Genomic DNA, 18,250 nt, shown 5'->3' on the forward strand with positions numbered 1-18,250 from the left:
TACTGCAAGATGAAGGACTCGCCCTGACGACCATCTCCGCGTTCCCCAAAGAAACAAAAAAAATTTTTTTTCTTGGTCGGGGAGTTTTTTGAGGGGGATTTTTGCTCCCGGTGATGCAACCGGAGCCATCTGGAAGGGCTCCCACCCAAGATCGACACCCAATTCTTTGCTCAGCCCCTCCTGCCCGTGCTACCAGCACCAACCAACACCCCCCCCCCCGCCAAAAAAAAAAAAAACCCGTGATTTTTAGTGTTGTTGGTTTTTTGGTGTTTTTTTCCTTTCTCCCTTTGGAAAGAAGGAGGCGGAGGCGCGGGAGGGGAGAGCCCGGGGTACAGACAAACATTCTCTTTATTGAGCTACACATGAATTTTTCCATTAGTCAGAGAAAGAGATTGGCAGTGTGTAATATATCACAGAAACCTCACTGATTGGTAATAGAAAGGCTTAGAAAGACCTGGCGCTTTATATATATATATATATAATATTTTTATTATTTTTTTTTTTTTAAGTTTCCTCTTTATTTATTCATTTTCTTTTAAACAGGTGTGACTGCTCTTCTTCAGCAAAGGTAACTCGTAAAAGTGAAACCGTGAAGACGTCTGGTTACTAATCAAAGTAGAAATGACAAAGGATTGGTCATGAAAACGGTGGCTTCGATGTAAACACTACATTCGATTTTTGTTTTTTGTTTGTTTTTTTTTTTTTTTATTATTTTTTTAATTATTTTTTGTGGTTTTGTGTGTGGTTTTTTTTAAAATTTTTAAATTATTTTCATTCTTGCTTTTTTTTTTAAAGGTTGTTTTTTAAGTTTTTTTTTTTTCCTTTTTTTTCTTTTTTTTTCTTTTTTTTTTTTTTTTTCTCAGCACAAACATCCCCACATGAGAGAGAAAAAACACCATTCACTAAAAGGGAGAGAGGACTTGGGGCGGGACGGGGGGGGGGTGGCCGGGGGACGCAGGATGAAAAAGCAGCACAAAAAAAGCATTCACTGGAAAGGGTTTAAAATTAATAAAACCCCAACAGAAAAAAACAAAACCAAAACAAAACAAAAAATACCCTAAATAAAATAAGTAAAATAAAAATAAAATAAAATAAAATAAAATAAAATAAAATAAAATAAAATAAAATAAAATAAAATAAAATAAAATCTGTATATCTGTATAACCCTCCTGCTCGGCTCCGCGGGAGGTGGGAAGCCGGGGGGGGGCCGAGCTGTGCTTTTGGATACGAACGTGGCGGGTGAGATGGGAGCTGGAAAACCAGGAGGGAATGAAAATGGGGGGAAAAAAAAAAACCCTCTGGCTCCCGGTTGGCGAGGGCTCCGGCCTCCAACGGGGCAGGAATTCCGAAATAATCTAAGCCCAAAACGCCGGGAGCGGGAGGAGGATGCTCCCACCGCAGCCTTCCTCCCCGGCCAGCCAGGATGGAAAATGGGAAAAGATCTTGTTGGTTCCCTTTTTAATCTGCGACACATGGCCGGGGGAGGTTTGGGAGGGCGGGGGGGGGGGGGGGGGAAGTTTTCAATTTTTTCCCCCTCCTTTTTTTTTTTTTTTGTTTGTTTGTTTTGTTTTGTTTTGTTTTGTTTTTTTAAATATATCTTTTAGCTACTCGAGGCAGCAGCTCACCCAGGGCCTGGGCAGGCGTTGGCAGCCTGGCCTTTCTCCCCCCCCCCGGAAAGAAAAATAACCATCATCATAATAATTTAAAAAAAAAAAACAACTTACCCACAATAATTAATTATAGCAGTAGTAGTAGTAGTAATAATAATAATAAATAATAATAATAATAAAAAAAAATACACCCCCCCACGGTCAAATACCTCCCGGGAGGAGAAGCCCCCCCGCAGAAGAGCAGCGGCATGGCCGCGGCGGGGGACGGGCAGGGTCCGTGGGGCGACGCCGGGAGCTGCCCCCGTGTCCCCCCACACCCCGGGGGGCACCGGGAGCTGCTGGGACCCCCGGGATGATGCGGGGGGGGCTGGAGCCGCCGGGGCAGTGGGGTCTGTCCGCGGCTCCTGAGACTAACTAAAAAGGTGGGTGTGGATTTATTTTATTTTTTTTTTATATATATATATACGTATATATATAATTTTTCCTTACGCCTTTTTATTTACCAACTTGCATGATTACGATCACGATTTTTTTTTTTTTTTCTCTCATTCCATCTGGTTTTGTATTTTTTTTCCTTTCATTTCGCTTTTTTCCTTTCTTTCCCCCCCCGCCCTCCCCCCGTGCATGTGCGTGCGTGCGTGCGTGTGTGTGTCCGTGTGTGGTCGCGTTGGGGTTTGGGGTTTGCTTTTTGTTGGGGGTTTTTTTGGGGTTTTTTTTTTTGTTTTTTTTTTTTTGTTTTTTAATATATTTTTTATTTCGTTTCTTTTCTCTCCTGGCGCCGCGACCGCCACCGAAGAAGTCGCTCTGTGCCGGCGGAGGGGGGGGTCAGTACAAGCCGCAGCCCCGCAGGTTGTTGGCAATGATGATGTCGGTGACGGCGTCAAATACCACCTGGATGTTGTTCGTGTCTGTGGCGCACGTCATGTGGCAGTAAATCTCCTTGTTGGGGGAGCGGTTTTTGCTCTCGAATTGTGCTTGGATGTAGGCGGCCGCGTCCTCGTAGGTGTTGGGACCTGCGGGCAGAGGCGGGGAGGGGGGGGGGGACAGAGCGAGGGGCGTCAGGGCCACCGGCCACCACCCTCCTGCCCCTCCCTGCTTGCAGACTGCTTTATTTCTCAAAACCCCAGGCAAAACCTATTTATTTTCTATTTTTTTCCCCCCCAATTCGCCCCTCAGCAGGGTCCATTTACCCCTCTTTCCCCCCATCTCCCTCCTTTGCCCCCCACCGACCCTTTTCCACCCCATTTCCCCCCAAAACACAGAGCACCTGGGCTCCATTGGAGACTCCTCCCTCCCCAGGTGTTCCCGCTTTGCCCCCTCCACCCGCTCCCCCTTTTTCCCACCCCTGGGGAAGGGCAGCAGCCCCCAGCAGCCCCTGTGGGGTCGTGTCCAAGGGATGCTCCTGCCGGTGTCGCCGCTGATGGGATGTCGCCACTGATGGGACGTCACCTGTGAGTCGCTGTGGCGCATCCCAAGGGAACACGGAGGGGGGGAGAAAGGCCGGGGGGCCTCGTGGCCCCCCGGCTAGGTAGGCAGGGGGAGGGATGGCCGGGAGGGTTGGTGGCCACCCCAATGTCACCCACGGGTGCTGTCTGAGCCCCTCCGTGTGCCATCGGGGCTGTGGCTGGGGTGGGCGGGGGTCTCACCCCGGGGCTCTGGGGTGGGTGAGGGGCAGCCGTGGGGCAGGAGCCCCTCGGAGACACGCCGTTGCCCACTCGCCCGGTGGGCCAGGGGGGCTTTGCTTTTTTTAAGGCGGGTTGGAGAGGGGCCAGATGTTTCGAGCGGAAAAATGTGCATTATTGTATTAAGCCGCTTACGGCAGCGAGCGGCTGCGCCTGGCCCCTCGCGGGAAGCCACAAAGCCTGAATTACGCCCCTGAAATCGCCTTTGGAAGAGCTGCTATTATCTGGAGATTTATTTTCCTTTTCCAGCTGGACGGTTCCCCTCCTTCCCCAGGCGGTGGGTGGCTGAAGGAGAGGGGAGGTGGCCCGGTGCCACCGGGCTGTCCCCCTCCCCGGAGCAGCCATGATACGCTGTACAACTCCGTGCGAGAGAGTTTGGCATGTCCCACCAGGTGGCTGGGGAAAAAGAACTGCTGCTTTCATGATGGAGAAGCCTAAAAAGCTCCGGTGGAGATGCTGGTGCCCTTATGCCGTAGGGCAACGGGTGCTCTCTTGATGGGGGACCCCCTTGTCCCCGGGGTCTGGTGTCCAGGGTGTGTGTGCTCTGGGTGAAATAGTTCAGAGACATTCAAGTATTTGTAGGGATACGGGAGCCTCTGAGTCGGAACCGATTTTTTCTTTCCCTTGGAGAATTCAGAAGGGGTATCTGTTCTTACCCCACCTTCTTGGGTGCTGTTCTTTTCCCCCAAGCCATGTTGGTTTCACTTAAAAGTGTGCGATTTTTCTTGTGGTTTCGCAGATTCCTCCTGTAAGGAGGCTCTTCCCTTCTCTAGCTGTAGCCTGCTCAAAGGCGCTCCTGGGAGGACGCGAATGGGAGATGCGGGACCATGTGTCTCGCCTCCTCTAGCAGGACCTTCTCAGGAGCCATCGGCAAACGGGATGGCTCAATTGGTGGGCAGTTGGCTCTCACCAAGGCGTCTCCTTTCCACAGCTCCCTGTGGCCGGGCTCAGTAAAGCTCATCTCCATTTGTCTTGACCATCTTGACCATCATCTCTCTGTCCCACCAGCCCGCCGCGCGCCTTTGCCGCAAGAATTAACCACGCACAGGACACAACCGCCCCCCCCGCCCCCTCCAAGAGCAGGGTGAGGGAGCTGCACCGCAGCTCTCGAAGGTGGCCAGCGCTTTTGCCCCCTCCTCACACCCCCCATAAAGTCACCCCGTCCCCTCCATCCCACTGCGAGACGAGCCCCCCCCCCAGCCCCGGCAGTGGGTGTCACGTCAGGATGCGGCGCGTCGGCCCTGGCACCTACCTGTGTATTCAGGGAAGCAGATGGTCAGGGGAGATTTCTTGATCTTCTCGGCAAATAGGTCTTTCTTGTTGAGGAAGAGAATGATGGAGGTATCGATGAAGAATTTGTTGTTACAGATGGAGTCGAAGAGCATGAGAGATTCGTGCATGCGGTTCTGCAACGGGGAGCACGGAGGGAGGAGAGGGGAGAGAGAAAGGCAGAGAGAAAGAGAGAGTTAGAGGAGAGGAGAACATTTGCCTGAATTGAAATGCTTAGAAAGAAAAAAAAAATAACAATAAAAATCTCTAAAGCAGGACAGTGGTAAATGTGAGATGGTTACAAAGGTGGAGGAAACAGAGTTTTGGTCTCATCCTGGGCTGGAGGATGCAGCTGATCCTCCACTGCCCCCCTGCAGAGCCTCTCCGCCAGCTGCTTGAGCAGGGCTGGCGCCCGAAGCTTCAAGGAAGAGCAGAAAAAAACCCCTCATTTTCTCCTCACCTGCATCAAGTGAGGAGCTGGGAAAGGGGCTGCAGCTTTCTGGTCTCGTCTGCATCTCTCCAGGGGCTGGGCACCCCCAAGGCATCGCTTGCAGAGCCTAAATAAGGGATGGACGGCCAACGCCAGCCAGCAGCTGGGATGCACCGGGCATGGGGACTGGGATGGAGGGAGTTTTGGCTGTCTCGGTTCTATGGACCCGCCTGGAAGGGTACCAGAGGCAGGTCCTGTCCCAGCTGGGCCCTTCTGCCCCTGGGGAAAAATCTCCTTTGAAAAGACCATGGTGGTGGCCGGGTCGCTGCCGAGACATCCCAGCGCTGCTGTGGCTGCCCCATCCCTGGAGGGGTTCAAGGCCAGGCTGGACGGGGCTTGGAGCAACGTGGTGTGGTGGGAGGTGTCCCTGCCCAGGGCAGGGGGTGGCACTGGGTGGGCTTTAAGGTCCCTTCCAACCCAGACCATTCGATGAAACCAATGCAGTGCCTCTGCCAGCCCACCACGCAGCTCTCCCGAGCGTTCCTGGCTTGCGAGCTGCTCCAGGGAGGCTTTAAGCATGGAAGAGTTTTAGTAGGAGCACAAACAGAGGCAAATCTTGAAGAGCTGTAACTTTTTTTTTTTTAAAAAAGTTAATTGCCCTTTTACATGTGGACAAAAGCCATACAAAGCCATTTTCCCCCATGCTATGTGAGTTATTCCCGGAAGGGAGTGGAGAGCGGACAGAAGGACAGGAGGAGGAGGAGGGTGAGGGTGTCCTGTGCGGGATCCGCCGTCGCAGGGCACCATCGAGCAGAGGGTTTTAGTGCTTCACTCCAGCGGCCGCGGGGTGTCTGTGCGGGCAGGCACATGCGCTCGCCGTTAGTGTGAAGCCGGACAGGACCGAATCGGCTCTCTAGGAGCTCTCAAAAACTCTTCTCCATCATTAACTTGCTCTTAGAATAACCAGAAAACCGTTCCCTGCTGCTCCGCTGCCAGCACTGGGAGACGCTTGGGGCACCTTCTCCGTTGCCGGTACCCACCTAGTCCATTACTCCAACTTGCAAAGCTCCTGGTGCAAGAACTCGACGAAGTCCAAAGCTGCTCCCCCTGGCTCCGTGCCCCTCTCTGCAACCCCTTCTTGGGGCTGAGACCGTTCCCACCCCCCCCCCCCCCCACCCCAAGGCCAGATCCCTGCTGCCCCTCACACGGGGACACCCGTGTTTGGAGAAGCCGTGCGTGATGCTGGGAGCAGCGGAGAGGTGCTCCGGGCAGCCAAGGTGCTCAGCAGTGGGTGGGAAGCCCCTGCAGCAAATACCCCCCCCAGAACCCCCTTTTTTTTTTTTTTTTTGGAGGTGCAGCAAGGCGGCGGTGGGGGGGGGGCGGGGTTTGGACTTGCGAGAACGCACGTGTTTCCTCATGAAGTGATGACCCAATTACACATTTTGGAGTTTTCCATGAATGTTTTATTAGTGAGTCATTTTATTAGCTACACTTCAGCTGCAGCTCCGCATGCAAAATTCAGCAGATGTCTCATCTCATCTGGAGAGGCTTTCGGAGCGCGCCGTCGCCTCCTTGACAAAGAGTAGCCAGGGATGCCAAGCAGTCGCTTTCCAAAGCTTCGGGATCATTTGATCCTTATCTTTTTTTTTTTAAAAAAAAAAAAACAAAAACAAAAAAACCCAACCATCTTATTCCTGTGGAAAACAGAAACCGCCACAAAACGATGTGGTTCTTCTTGACTTGTGGCTGCTGCAAAAATTCTGCATCTTGAGATTTTTACGAGAAGTATCTGCGTGTTTTGTTGTGGTCCCCCCCCGCCCCTTGTTGTTGCATATGTATATTATATTTAAATGAAGTGGAGGAGCGGAAACGAAGCAGGTGCCCGGGGGAATGAAAATCCCAAGCACAAGAAAAATAACCCCGGTGATTTCCGAGCCCTGCACCCCTGCACAGGCATCCCACAGGAAACTTAAAAAAAAAAAAAAAAATAATCCCCGATACAAATATACAAAGAAAAATCCTTTCGGCTGTTAGTTTTTCCTCAGAGCTGGCCTGTAATTCCGTCGGATGTGCAGGACGGGCTGTGCGGGGACACGTGTCCGGGGATGGGTCCAGCTGGAGTTATGTCACTGGGGATGGGTGAAGTCAACAGCAATAATGGTTAGTTTTCCCTTTGCTGAGGTTTACGGAAAATTTCTTCAAGTTTCTTCAAGTTCTTCGCTCCTATTTCACGCCCCCCAAATAACGGAAGGTGTTTCGTTGAAACACAAAAAGAACAAACTGGCGCAAGCGTTATTTCAGAGGCAGGGAGAGGTGCTCCGGGTACGATGTTATCGCAAGGGGAGTGTGGGGGGGGGGAGCACCGTTTACTGAATTGAACCAGAAACGGCTCTTTTGGTTCTGTGCTGGCAGGGCTGGCGTGAAGAGACGGCGGAAAAGAAACGCGAAGCTTGTTTCTTGGTTCGTAATAGATACCGGAGGCAGCAGCGGGGCGGGAGGGACGCTCTGCCCTGCCGGTGCCCGCGCTGAGCATCGCCACCAAAAGGGCAGCGGGACGCGGGCAGACGGACGCCAGCAGGGAGGCCGGCAGCGCCGGAGTCAAAGCGTGGATGGTCAGCCGTCGATACGCAGGGCAAGGGAGTTGAGGAGGAGAAGGGTAACTTCAAGAAGCCAAGGGACGAAAAGAAACCACGGTAAAGCTGTCCTACTCAAAAGCAAAAGGGAAAAAAACAATTCCCGCCGAATACTTCCACAGAACGAAACACCTTTGGGTTATATCCTTTCCAAATGCCGTATTTCCAAGCGAAGGAGGCTGTGGCAGCCGACCCACGCGGTGGGTGCGTATCGTACCCGTGTGCGCACGGAGCATACACAGGGCAAGTCACGGGCTGGAGAAGCTGGACACGCTCAAGGGAGACACAATAAAAACCCTCTCACGCTAGAAAAGAGCTGGCACTTTATTAACATTTTGTAACTAATAAATACATTACCGACAGCCAATAAATTATTACAATAACTAATGCTCTATTAAACCAACGGACAGTCACTCTTCGTACAAAATTACAGTTAATACAGTTTGGGCCATCAAACATGCAGGAGAAACAATTCAGCGGGAAACCAGCAAAGGGGAAATCGTGGCGGCCTCCGGCGATCCTTCGGGAAGAAATGCGGTGGGAGCGGGGTGACGGTCACTGTTCCCTTGTCGAGCTGAAGGGGGGAAAGGCGGGGGGGAGGGGGGGAATAGGGCTGAGGATGTTTAATTAGGGACCGGGCTATTTAATGGCTGGTCTTTAAACAACCGTATTGGCTCACCCAGCGCCGCTGGGTTGCTCTGGCACTGGAAAAGCTGGTGAGACTCAGGCAATGCTGAAAATGGTGCTGTTAATGGCTACGATCTCCTCTCCCCAGCTGGAGGATGCGGGGTTTAGACCCAGAGCCGCTCACCTGCACTACAGGACGGTGGGGATCTGGATCTCGACGTTAATTCCCCAGGCGCTGGGTGGGCGAGGGGCCGGGGCGGCGAGTGCCGGGTTGTGGCTCCCAGCCCCCAAGCGCCTCCCCACATCTCTCCTCCCCATCCCTGCTGCGCCCACTGCCCGCGGAGCACGGAGCTGCCCTCCCTGGGAGACGGAGATGTCCCTGCCCTGTCCCCAGTCCCGCTCCCTCCCCTCTCCTTCCAGCCGGGAGGCTTTGGTCCTCCTGCTCTTATTAAGACACCAGCGTTTAATGGTGGTGCGGTAGCTAGCCTTTGCAGCATGAATAAAGAGCTCACGGGCTGCTGGTTGGGACACCAGTGGGCCTGTGAGAAGTCCCTTTCCATCGCCACGTCCTCAGCCTTACGTCTTATATAGGTCACGTCCCTATAGCTGTCGCCATCAATTATCTCGTGTCGCTGCAGGAGCTCGGAAACGATAACGTCCGCTGCGGTCTCGGGGCGCTTTGGGCGAGCGTTTCTGTCTGCTCTGTCCTCCGGGGAGGCGGAGGCAGGGCCCCGGTCTGCTCCTTTGTGCCACCCGCGCCACGTCCCCGCTTTCTGCCGCGTGCGCGCCGTGGGGACGCGAGCGGGCGATGGGTTTGGGTGGTTCAGGATGACGCTCAGCAGCACCATCCCTACCGACCTCGACGCGTCAGGTCATGAAACCTGAGTGTCTGAACCTCCTTGGAAATGGCTGCGGAGTTTCTGGTCGTAAGCCTGAAAGCAAACCCGGCCCGTGACAAAGACACAAACACACTAGTACTAAGCTCCTCTAACCGACTTGACAAACGGTCAGCCTTGTTCCCGGGAACTCAACAACTCTCCCTGGCTCCAGGAGATTATTTTTCTTTTGGCCACAAAATGCTTGGACACATGGCACAGGCTAACAGTGTTGGTCCCTTTCACGGCATTAACTGCACAATTCCCCCGGGGGTGACGCCTGCCACCCCCAGCTGAACCCCGTGCCTTGTCGCCCTGCCCGATGCCTCACACGGCAGCCACTGGGCACACCGGGATGTCCTGGCGAAAGGACATCACCCACGTCCCATCCTGACCTCCGGAGATCGCGTTCCTGGCCCGAGGACGAAGCCCCTTCCCTTGCAGGCCAGCGCTGAGCTCGTGCCACAACAGATTAAAACCACCAGCTGCATTTCATTAATGTACATCGCAGCACAGACCCCTCTGACGGGTACTTTCGGTGTCCTGTAAAACAAAAATCCCCTCTACCGAGGAGGCACGGCAGCCTCCTCCCAAGGATGCTCTCCCCTCCGCGGGGGGACAGGCTGGGTGGCCGGCCAGCCAGGAAAGCTGGCTGAAGGCAAGCGGCGAGAATTCTCGTACGAAACTCCTGAGAGAGATTAAGTCGGAAGAAGTTCAGGGTCGGGGGTGGTGGGAAGCCACCTGACCCCTTGCCGGACCCGGCCGGGTCCCCGCGGGAGGCCAGGGCCAGCAGGGACGCACTGGTGGCAGCAGACGGAGGGAGCAGATGGCCTCGCTGCCCACTCGGCTGGGCTCCTCCGGCCGCGTGGAAACACCAGAGAGTCAACTCTATTTGCTAAAGATAAAAACCCGGCCTTTGAAGTACGCGGCTGTATTTTAACTTGTGCTTTCCCAGTGCGTGTTTATTGCTAGCTTTCCTAACGAGCCCGGCCACCGCATCCTCCCAAGGAGCACGGCGTAACCCTGCAGCCAACCCTGCAGGCTCACGGCAAGGCTTTCCTTCTACAGGTTGCTCCATTTAATTGGAATTGTTGTTTAAATAAAGGAGCTATTTGCATGTTTTTGCTCACAGGGCTCCTCTCACACCTGACCCTCTCACTGGTGATGGAACAAGCTGGGGCGAGGGGGCTTCCTTCTTTCTTTTGGCCACTGTCTGAAGCTCACCGCGAGTTGCTAACGCTGCTATTGACACGATGCCCCTCAGATGCTGCTGCTGGACAAGTGACCCGAGTCAATAAAAACCTCCTGCATCCCAAAAAGGGCATCATTTGCCAATTCCCACGTTAGCTTTGAAGGGCGGCAGGGCGGATACGAATATAGCCGTTTCGATTCCGCGAATCGCTGTGCTTTTAAAACGTGTCCCCCGTGCCCCAGATAAGATTTCTGTTGCATCTCTACCAGCCGCAACGTCCCCCCTACAGGGAAGCTGCGAATTCAGCCCAGCTCGGGGCCCCGGCTGGTCCGGGGGACATGGCAATGGCCGAGCACAAGGGGGGCTAGTAAGAAAAGGGCTTTTGAAAGCAGGCGATGCCTTTCAAGGTCTTCTTTCCAGGCACCGGCTGCAAGGATTGCTGGCGTTTAGAAAAAGCGGGGGGCAAAAGATTGCCCGCAGCAGGCACATCTGTCAGAAACAGCTGGGGAGGACGCAGAAAGCCCGGGGTGAGCAATGCTTTGGCAGGCGCTCTGGAGACAAAAATCTATACTTGGCCATCGGGCGGGAGAAATAGCGGTGTTGAACACTGGAAGCATTTCATCTTCCACACGCCGCTTCCAGCCTTCGTCAGCGAATCCTCACGACACTCATGCGTTCGGCAGCGGCTGAAACGAAGCTTTAGACATACAATATGCCAAAGAAAATGAAAGAAAAGGCTCCGTGTGTCAACACCTCCCTCTCTTTTTCTCCCTTTTCTCCCCCGTGGAGCACCAGCCGTCGGTTATCACCAACGTGCCGGGGAAGGCAGGAGGGGGTTTGGACCCCCCCAGCCGGCACAGCCGGGCACGGGCTGCCTGAATCCAGCCCGGAACGTAACACAAGCGCACCCAACCGCGACTGGTGACTCGGCTGCATTCGGTAGCGTTTGGGGTTGAGTTAATTTAAATTGTCTTTACCAAAATATTCCCGTGCGCTTTACGCTGGGAAGCCCTGAAGCCTTGGCTTGGTGCTGCCTTCACTGCGAATAGCTTCTGCCCCTTATTTGCTGGGATAAAACGTCGCCCACGGCAAGGGGTGGGAACGGACAACCTCCAAACCTCCCGTGCTGCTGATGGAATCCTTCTCAAACAGCTTTATCGAGACCTGCCTCGCTGCCCGCGCAAGTCATGGGCGCACAACTCCGGTGCTTCACTCTGAGTCCAGGCGTTACGTACACTTTACATACCAAAGGTAACCAACATTCAGCTTTTCCGCCCTTACTTTGACACTCGGCGCACATTTAAACACTAGGTGATACTGGTGGGACCTGGCCGCCAGCATGGGACGTGCTCCGGGAGCATCCCTGTCCCTCTGCATCCCGCCAGCTAATTCCCTGTCCCCTCTGCGGCGGGAGCACCATCCCAGTGCCATCATACACTGCCTTGGGAAGCAAAGCGAGGGACTGGACTAATTCAACAACCTGAGACCGCAGCCCAGCTTTCACCTGGAGTAAAACGACCTCTGAGATGAGCGGAGGGCACGCGAGCAGAAAGCTTGGCCTGGGGTCGGGGGGAAATTTGGCGGGGGTGGATCCGAGCCCTGCCTACTTCTTTTTCTCATCGCCTATTTATGCACTGAACTCCTCTTCCCGCAAAAACGAACAGGTTGGTTGCGTTTTACCGTCATTCCCTGGGCTTTAGTCTCCAGGGCTGGGACATGCGGCTGGTCCTGTCCAAGGAACCAGAGAACCGGGCAGGTGCTTCCCACTGGAAATCCTTTCTTTGGAAATCCTTCCCATCGACTCTGAAAACCCTAAGCTAAACCAAACGTAATTAAATGCACAGGCCTTGCGGGCGGTGTTGCTTTGGTTCACGGCCGTACGGCAGATTGCGCCGGCATTAAATGGAGCTGGGAGAGGGGCTGGGGCCCTGGAAAACATGCCATGTGGGTGGGATGTGGTGTGGGGAGCAGAGAGGAGCTCCCGGCTTTGCTGGCCGGCCAGCTCTCCGTGAGAGCTGATGGTGCCGGAGGTATTTTAAGGCTGAGATGGTGAAGAGAAAGGTGGGAAGCCCCTGGCGTTATTGCTGTTAGAGTCCAGCAGAGCAGCAGTGTCCGCACTGCACAGTACTAAACACGGTATTATTAATTTAACTCTACCTAGGGGTTACTGACACCGCTGCCAACCAAGCTGGGCCGGGAGCTGCTTAGATGGGCCAGAGCCCCCTTGTTCTCCCCCCGCTTGCCCCGCGACGCTCCCGCTAACATCCCCGGCTGGGCTTTTGTCATGGATGTCCCACCAGCAGGGTCCCAGCAGAGCGCAGCCTCTGATGGAGACTCCTCCGCCCTCCTCTTCCCATCCTCCCTGCTGCCTCAACCTGCCTCCTCTCCCTTCCGCAACTTCTGTCCCACTCCTCCCTACCGGTCCTCTCCCTCCCGTGCCACCCTACCTGCTCCTTCCCCTGCCTCCCCTTGCCTTGGGGCAGCTCTCACGCCACCTCTCCTAGATGGGCACAGCGAGGAAAGAGACATTGTCCCTCTCAGGCGTGGCACTGGACAAAACTCAGACCTCCTGAGACACGGAAGACACCCGGGCTCCCAAGAGAGGACAGCTGAACATGTGGCTGGCCTGGAAAGACTCACGTTTTCCAAGATCGTGGACTTTTTGGAGAGGCAAAGAAGAGGTAGGGATCCGTGTTGCCTGCCTGCCCCCAGGTGCCATGCCAATGGGACCTCAGAGGTGGCCGTCTCACCCAGGCACCAAATGAGCTTTTGGGGTGGACTTCGAAGGGTCCCTCCGTGCTGCCAGAGGTGAGACCCCACCTCTCACACACCCCTTCTTTGCCTTCACCCCAATAGCACCCAGGGCTCTTGGCGACAGCAGGCGGATGGCCACGTGTGCCCCAGCCCAGCCACGTTTGTTCTCCTCTCCGTGCCCCCATGTCCTGCTCTGCTGGGTGCTACCCTTGCCCTTTCCACATCTCTCCTCCTGCCCTCCCTCCCTCCTTCCCTCCCTTCCCTCTCTTCCATGTGCTTTTCCACCCTATTCCATCACTTGGCTCGAATCAGCTCCCTGAGCCCTCCCTTGCCACTGCACGGCCAGTATAAACCATCCCTTCTCACTTTAGATACTGGTAAAGAGATGCCCTGACTGGAGACACCAAACCTGGAGCTGTCTCTGCTGGACGCCCAGGCAGGAGATGACATAGGCAAGCTACCTGCTTCTGCTCGGCCAAGGAGGCTCAGGGTGCAAGGTCGGGCTTCTCAGGGTCTTTAGACGCCTGAGGTGCGATGAAGAGCTGCTCGGCTCCTGCACACCCCGCTGTCACCCAAGCATTGTGCCGTTCCCCAAAGCACCTCTCGGCATTTCAGGTACTTGAAGGTCAAACCCTGCCTACAAGAGGCCAGGGCTAGACATTTTTGGGTGCACCCCAGCATTTTAAGGCCAAAGTTTGGAAAGTGATGCCGCAGGAGCATCGGCTGCGCTGAAATCAGGAGGCTGGGAGGTGCTTTGGGAAGGGTGGCTGGGTACCCAGCCTGGCATCCCGGCCAGGATGTCCCCACGCGTCGGGTCCCCTTCGGGATGCCATCCACGGGGCATCCTCGCTCCCTACGCGCCAGGGCTCCAAGCCCAGCAGCTCCGTGGCATCCAGCATCAGAAACGCGCTACTGAAACCACTAGACATATTTTAACATTAATTTCAAAAAACTTGAGGTAAAACTGTTACCGGTAACGAATGCTTTTAGACCAAGGCTTAGTAGGTTTTGTTACTGTGTCCCTCTTATTCAGACACCAGCAGAACGCGATATGGCTGTTTCACTTGTTCAAAGAGCTGTCTGGAAAAAAGGAGAATATACAAATCCAAGCTGCGGTGGCTGCGTTCAACACCGGCCCCTCCGGCTTTAGGGAAGGAACTGGAGCTGTAGGGTACCCTCAAAACGATCACGTTGTATCTAGCACTTCCTAAAGCAATAGTGTTTTGTTGTGTTTTGTTTTGTTTTTTTTAAAAAAAAGATAAATAACCAGGAGAATTAAAAATATCCCTTAATTTCAAGGAAAAGGAAAAGTTTTGGTTCCAAACTACACTGTGCTGACCAGTATTTTAAGGCTTTGATTTTTTTTTTTCTTTTTTTTAAAACTGAAGTATTTTCGTCTTTTGGCAGCTGAAATGCACTTTGTGGGAAAGGCGTTAGCTCCCTCTACAGCGCTGCGAATTGGAACGGAGGAGTAGAACCAGGCAGCAAGGGAATGAACTAAAAATAAACCAAAAATCAAATAAAACGGGGCTGGGGAAAGCAGAACTTGCTGCAAAGTTTTCTGGGACGGGAGGAGGGATTTACGTATTTCTTCCTCAACATCTTCTGAAGAGGGGAGGAAAAAAAAAAAAAAGGAGGAGAGAGGACCTGTCCGCGGGACCGGAGGATGAGGAGGGGAGGAGAGGGCTTTAGTAGAGTCCGCATCCCCGCAGGTTGTTGGCGATGATGACATCCGTGACGGCGTCGAAGACGAACTGGATGTTGTTGGTGTCGGTGGCGCAGGTGATGTGCGTGTAGATCTCCTTGTTGGGCGACTTGTTCTTGCTCTCGTACTGAGCCTGGATGTAAGCCACCGCCTCCGTGAAAGCGTTGGGGCCTGCAAGAGAGCCGAGGGGAAAGGGAAGAAGGGTGGGTTAAAGCGATCCCGTAACCCTACGTCCGTAGGGCGCCTGCAAGCGCCCCGTTGTAGGGACACGGGGAGCTCGTACGGGGCTGCTGCAGCCCGGTCGCCCCATCTCCATCCCGGGGACGGGCACTAGTATTACCAGCCAGGACTGCTGCAAGGCAGGAGATGCTCTCCACCGTCAGCTCGGTTGTATTTTTATTCTGAGTCACCGTTTATAGCCTACAGAGATGAACTGGATGAGGGAACTGAGTGTTAAGCAGGCTATGACGGGAAAACCAGAAGAAATTCCACATAACGCTGACCAAAAAAAGAGAAAATACCTGCCAGGAATGCGGCAAGTGCTTGACCTGGTGCAAAGGCTCCGCTTTTTTCCCTTTTTAGGCTTTTTTTTGATTAAAATTTCAGCTTTTGATGGAAAAGAGGAGCTAAAATGTCCCTGAATTGAGGGCAGCATTGGTAACCGTGCCCTCCTTTCCCTGAACCACTAAGCGAAAAGGACCTGAAAAGATCCATTTGCTCTGTTACACAGAGCAAAGTGGGGGTTTCTCAAACAAAATACAAAAAAAAAAGCTAACACAAAATGTCCCTCTTTTTGAAAAATCAGGATCGCGGCACCCTCTGCTAGAGCTGTGGCGATAATTGCGCCACAAGGAGTTTCTTGTTTGGATGTAAGGAGATGTCTGCGCCAAACCCTACTAACTCCAAGGCTTTGTGTGAAAAAAGCTTCAGAGCAGCAAAGGAGAAGACCCTTTCTCAGGTGGGCAGCCCTGACATTGCTCGGGCTCCTGCTCAGGGCTGATAACCTCCGTTTCCCCGGCCGGCCCGGGGTGCAGCCCCCCCAGCAGGGCTGGGTGTCCCCGAGCCCTGGAAGACTCAACATTGGTAACGCTGATCATGCTCTTGGATCTCCACGATGCTCCGCTGATGGGAAACGTTATCCGCTAGAGAGAAGCTTACTTGGGCTTGAGATTTGCTGTGGTTGAAGGCAGCGGATCTGGGGCATGACCTGCACTCACGTATATACAAGCATCGCTAGTTGAAGACACGAGCTCACAAAGACCATCGGAGTTGAGAACGCGCTTGAAATTAAGACAGACCACGTGTTTGCTGGGAGCAGGTTCTTGCATGAAGACCTGCGTAAAGAGTTTGGGAGGAGACCCACGCGCTGTGCGCCACCAGGGGGGTATTTGACAAAGGGGAAGCTGGTTGTTCAAAGGCATGAGGATTTAGACGCTGGATTCCTTCTGGGGGAGCCGGGAATCACTAATGCCAGCTTGGCTTAAAACACGCCCTGGATTCTGCTGCTGCTTCGCTAAGTCTTGTGGATTAGTTAAAAGCATGAGTGAATTAAGGGGATGGAAACGCTCAGTGCTCCAGCACGCAGCAAGCAAATTCGTGGATGCAGTCTTCTAATCATTCCCTGTCAGCAGAGCTAACGGACGTCAGAAACTTCATTTTATTAAAAGCATTTTGTGGAAACGACTTGTGACATTGAGAGTCCGCTTGATTGATTTATAGGCTTTCATCAAATAATTCTTTTTAACTTCAGGGCAACTTTCTAATAAGGCTGGTTTTTTTTCACAAGGCCACAAGGGCTCCGTCCTCCGAGCCGTGGTCAGCAAAGCAGGGGCGAGCGACCTCAAGTGTTTGCTTGGGTCTAAAGTCCGGCTTAACGTTAGTACGAGCCAACTTCCAACTTTCAATGGCATTGCTGGACGCCTTGGGGTGAGATATTCTTCACTTCTGATTCAGATCCCTGTCGGATCAGTGGAAGGGCTTCCAGCCTTCCGACTTCCAGCCTTCTCTGATGGCACAAGAGAGAAAAGAGCCCTGTGGAGGGTCCCTACCATTGTGTTCCTGGCACCTTGAGGGAATTTAGAGAGTCTTTGGGGTCTTCTGAGATATGGGGAGGACTGGATTGGTTCACTTGGGGCTGAAGTGCTCCAGAAACAAGCTGTACTTGTTTTCCTCTGCACAGTCAGCTGAGAGCTTAGCTACACGTGCGTGAGGGTCTGCCTCCCCCACTGAACTCCTCTCTCGGGCTGGGATAGCTTGGCAAGGAAAAGTTTTGTCTAAAACGACATCCCTTCCCGTTCCAGTCTCTCTGCCATCAGGCATATGTAAGGATACGATTTCAGAGTGGGGTTACTGGCAGACTTCAGCAAAGACCCACAAAACCAGGTCCACAAAACGCCATCAGGAAGGAGTGAAAGGCGCAGGTTCACTTCATGGAGAAAAGGGAAAAAGGAAGACACAATGATAAAAATCTGCCGGTATACAGAGGATGGTGACGAGCTGCCCTACAAGCCATCCAAAAGATGGCGAGCGGCAATCTCATTTGCAACCATCAAAATTTGGGGTTGGCACTATTGTGAGCTGTCAACTGTGCCGACTGTGAGATTTCCATTATTCGCTCTTTTTAGACAAACACGTCGGGAATCCGTTGGTTCCGTCTGGACCAAACAGTTGAGTCGATGGCTGCAATGTGTTGGTAGTGACAAACACCTAACCCTTCCCCGGAGAGGAAGCCTGCAGATGTTCTTCTGAATTCAGAGGGAGTCGTTCGGCTCCGTGGTCACAGACCATCCAGCCCACGGCAGCAGTGATGGATCGCTTTTGCCTATTCATGGTGAAAAATCAAGTGCTCAGAGATAGGAAGCTCCGGTTAATAATTTGTTGGCCTGCCCAGAAATGTGACACTCTCGGTACTCCCGGTTCACAACTATGTTTCCTGACAAAGAGATCTGCTTCTCTGTCCGCCGGCTTGATTCATCTGGATGTCGCCAGTGAGCTTAAATAATTCACGACGATAAAAGTTTATTTTGATGCCGTCTCGGAATGGTAATGAGGGTTTGTGGGAGCTGGCGAGATGCAGCTGCAGCCTTTGCACGGGTGATGGGTTCTCACCATCCGCAGGTCAGACGGCAGGCAGCAGAAGCCAGGGCTGCTCGCACGCTGTGCTCTTCTTGCTGCGGCTCTTCTCCGTCTGCGTGGTGGGCTGTGAGGTGTGGGTGGCCGGTGCACGAGAAAATCTAGCATTGGTCTTGTTCCCACGTCCAGACGCTTGACGTCAGATCAATGCTCACCGGGAGCGAAAACTGGGGACATCCTAAACTAATGCGCTGAAAATTCACGGCCTGAGCTAGAGCAGCCAAGCCGTCCGCGCGCTGGAGGCCTGATCCCGCAGCCCCTCGGTGCCTGGCAGGGAATAGCGGCCGGGAACTGCCGAGGGATCCTCGTTGTGCTCAGCCAGGACCCACACGGGGAACGTG

General features: G+C 53.5%; 1 protein-coding gene across 2 annotated transcripts in view; it reads right to left on the reverse strand.

The window, feature by feature from the left end:
* Nucleotides 1-330: 330 nt before the first annotated feature.
* The window catches only part of GNAO1 (G protein subunit alpha o1), a 163,125-nt gene continuing 145,205 nt past the window's right edge, over nt 331-18,250 (reverse strand). Inside the window, exons 7-8 of one of the 2 annotated variants that reach the window (XM_063334224.1) lie at nt 4,545-4,698; nt 331-2,623 (exon numbers count right to left, since the gene is read on the reverse strand). In XM_063334224.1, coding sequence (XP_063190294.1) covers nt 2,436-2,623; nt 4,545-4,698 — 342 coding nt within the window. In that variant the 3' untranslated portion in view covers nt 331-2,435. Of the gene's footprint in view, nt 2,624-4,544; nt 4,699-4,718; nt 14,949-18,250 lie in introns of those variants that run through there. The other variant, XM_063334223.1, reaches the window with a different exon arrangement.

The sequence above is a fragment of the Chroicocephalus ridibundus genome, chromosome 4 (assembly GCF_963924245.1).
Source record: "Chroicocephalus ridibundus chromosome 4, bChrRid1.1, whole genome shotgun sequence".
In the NCBI taxonomy this organism is placed as follows: Eukaryota; Metazoa; Chordata; class Aves; order Charadriiformes; family Laridae; genus Chroicocephalus; species Chroicocephalus ridibundus.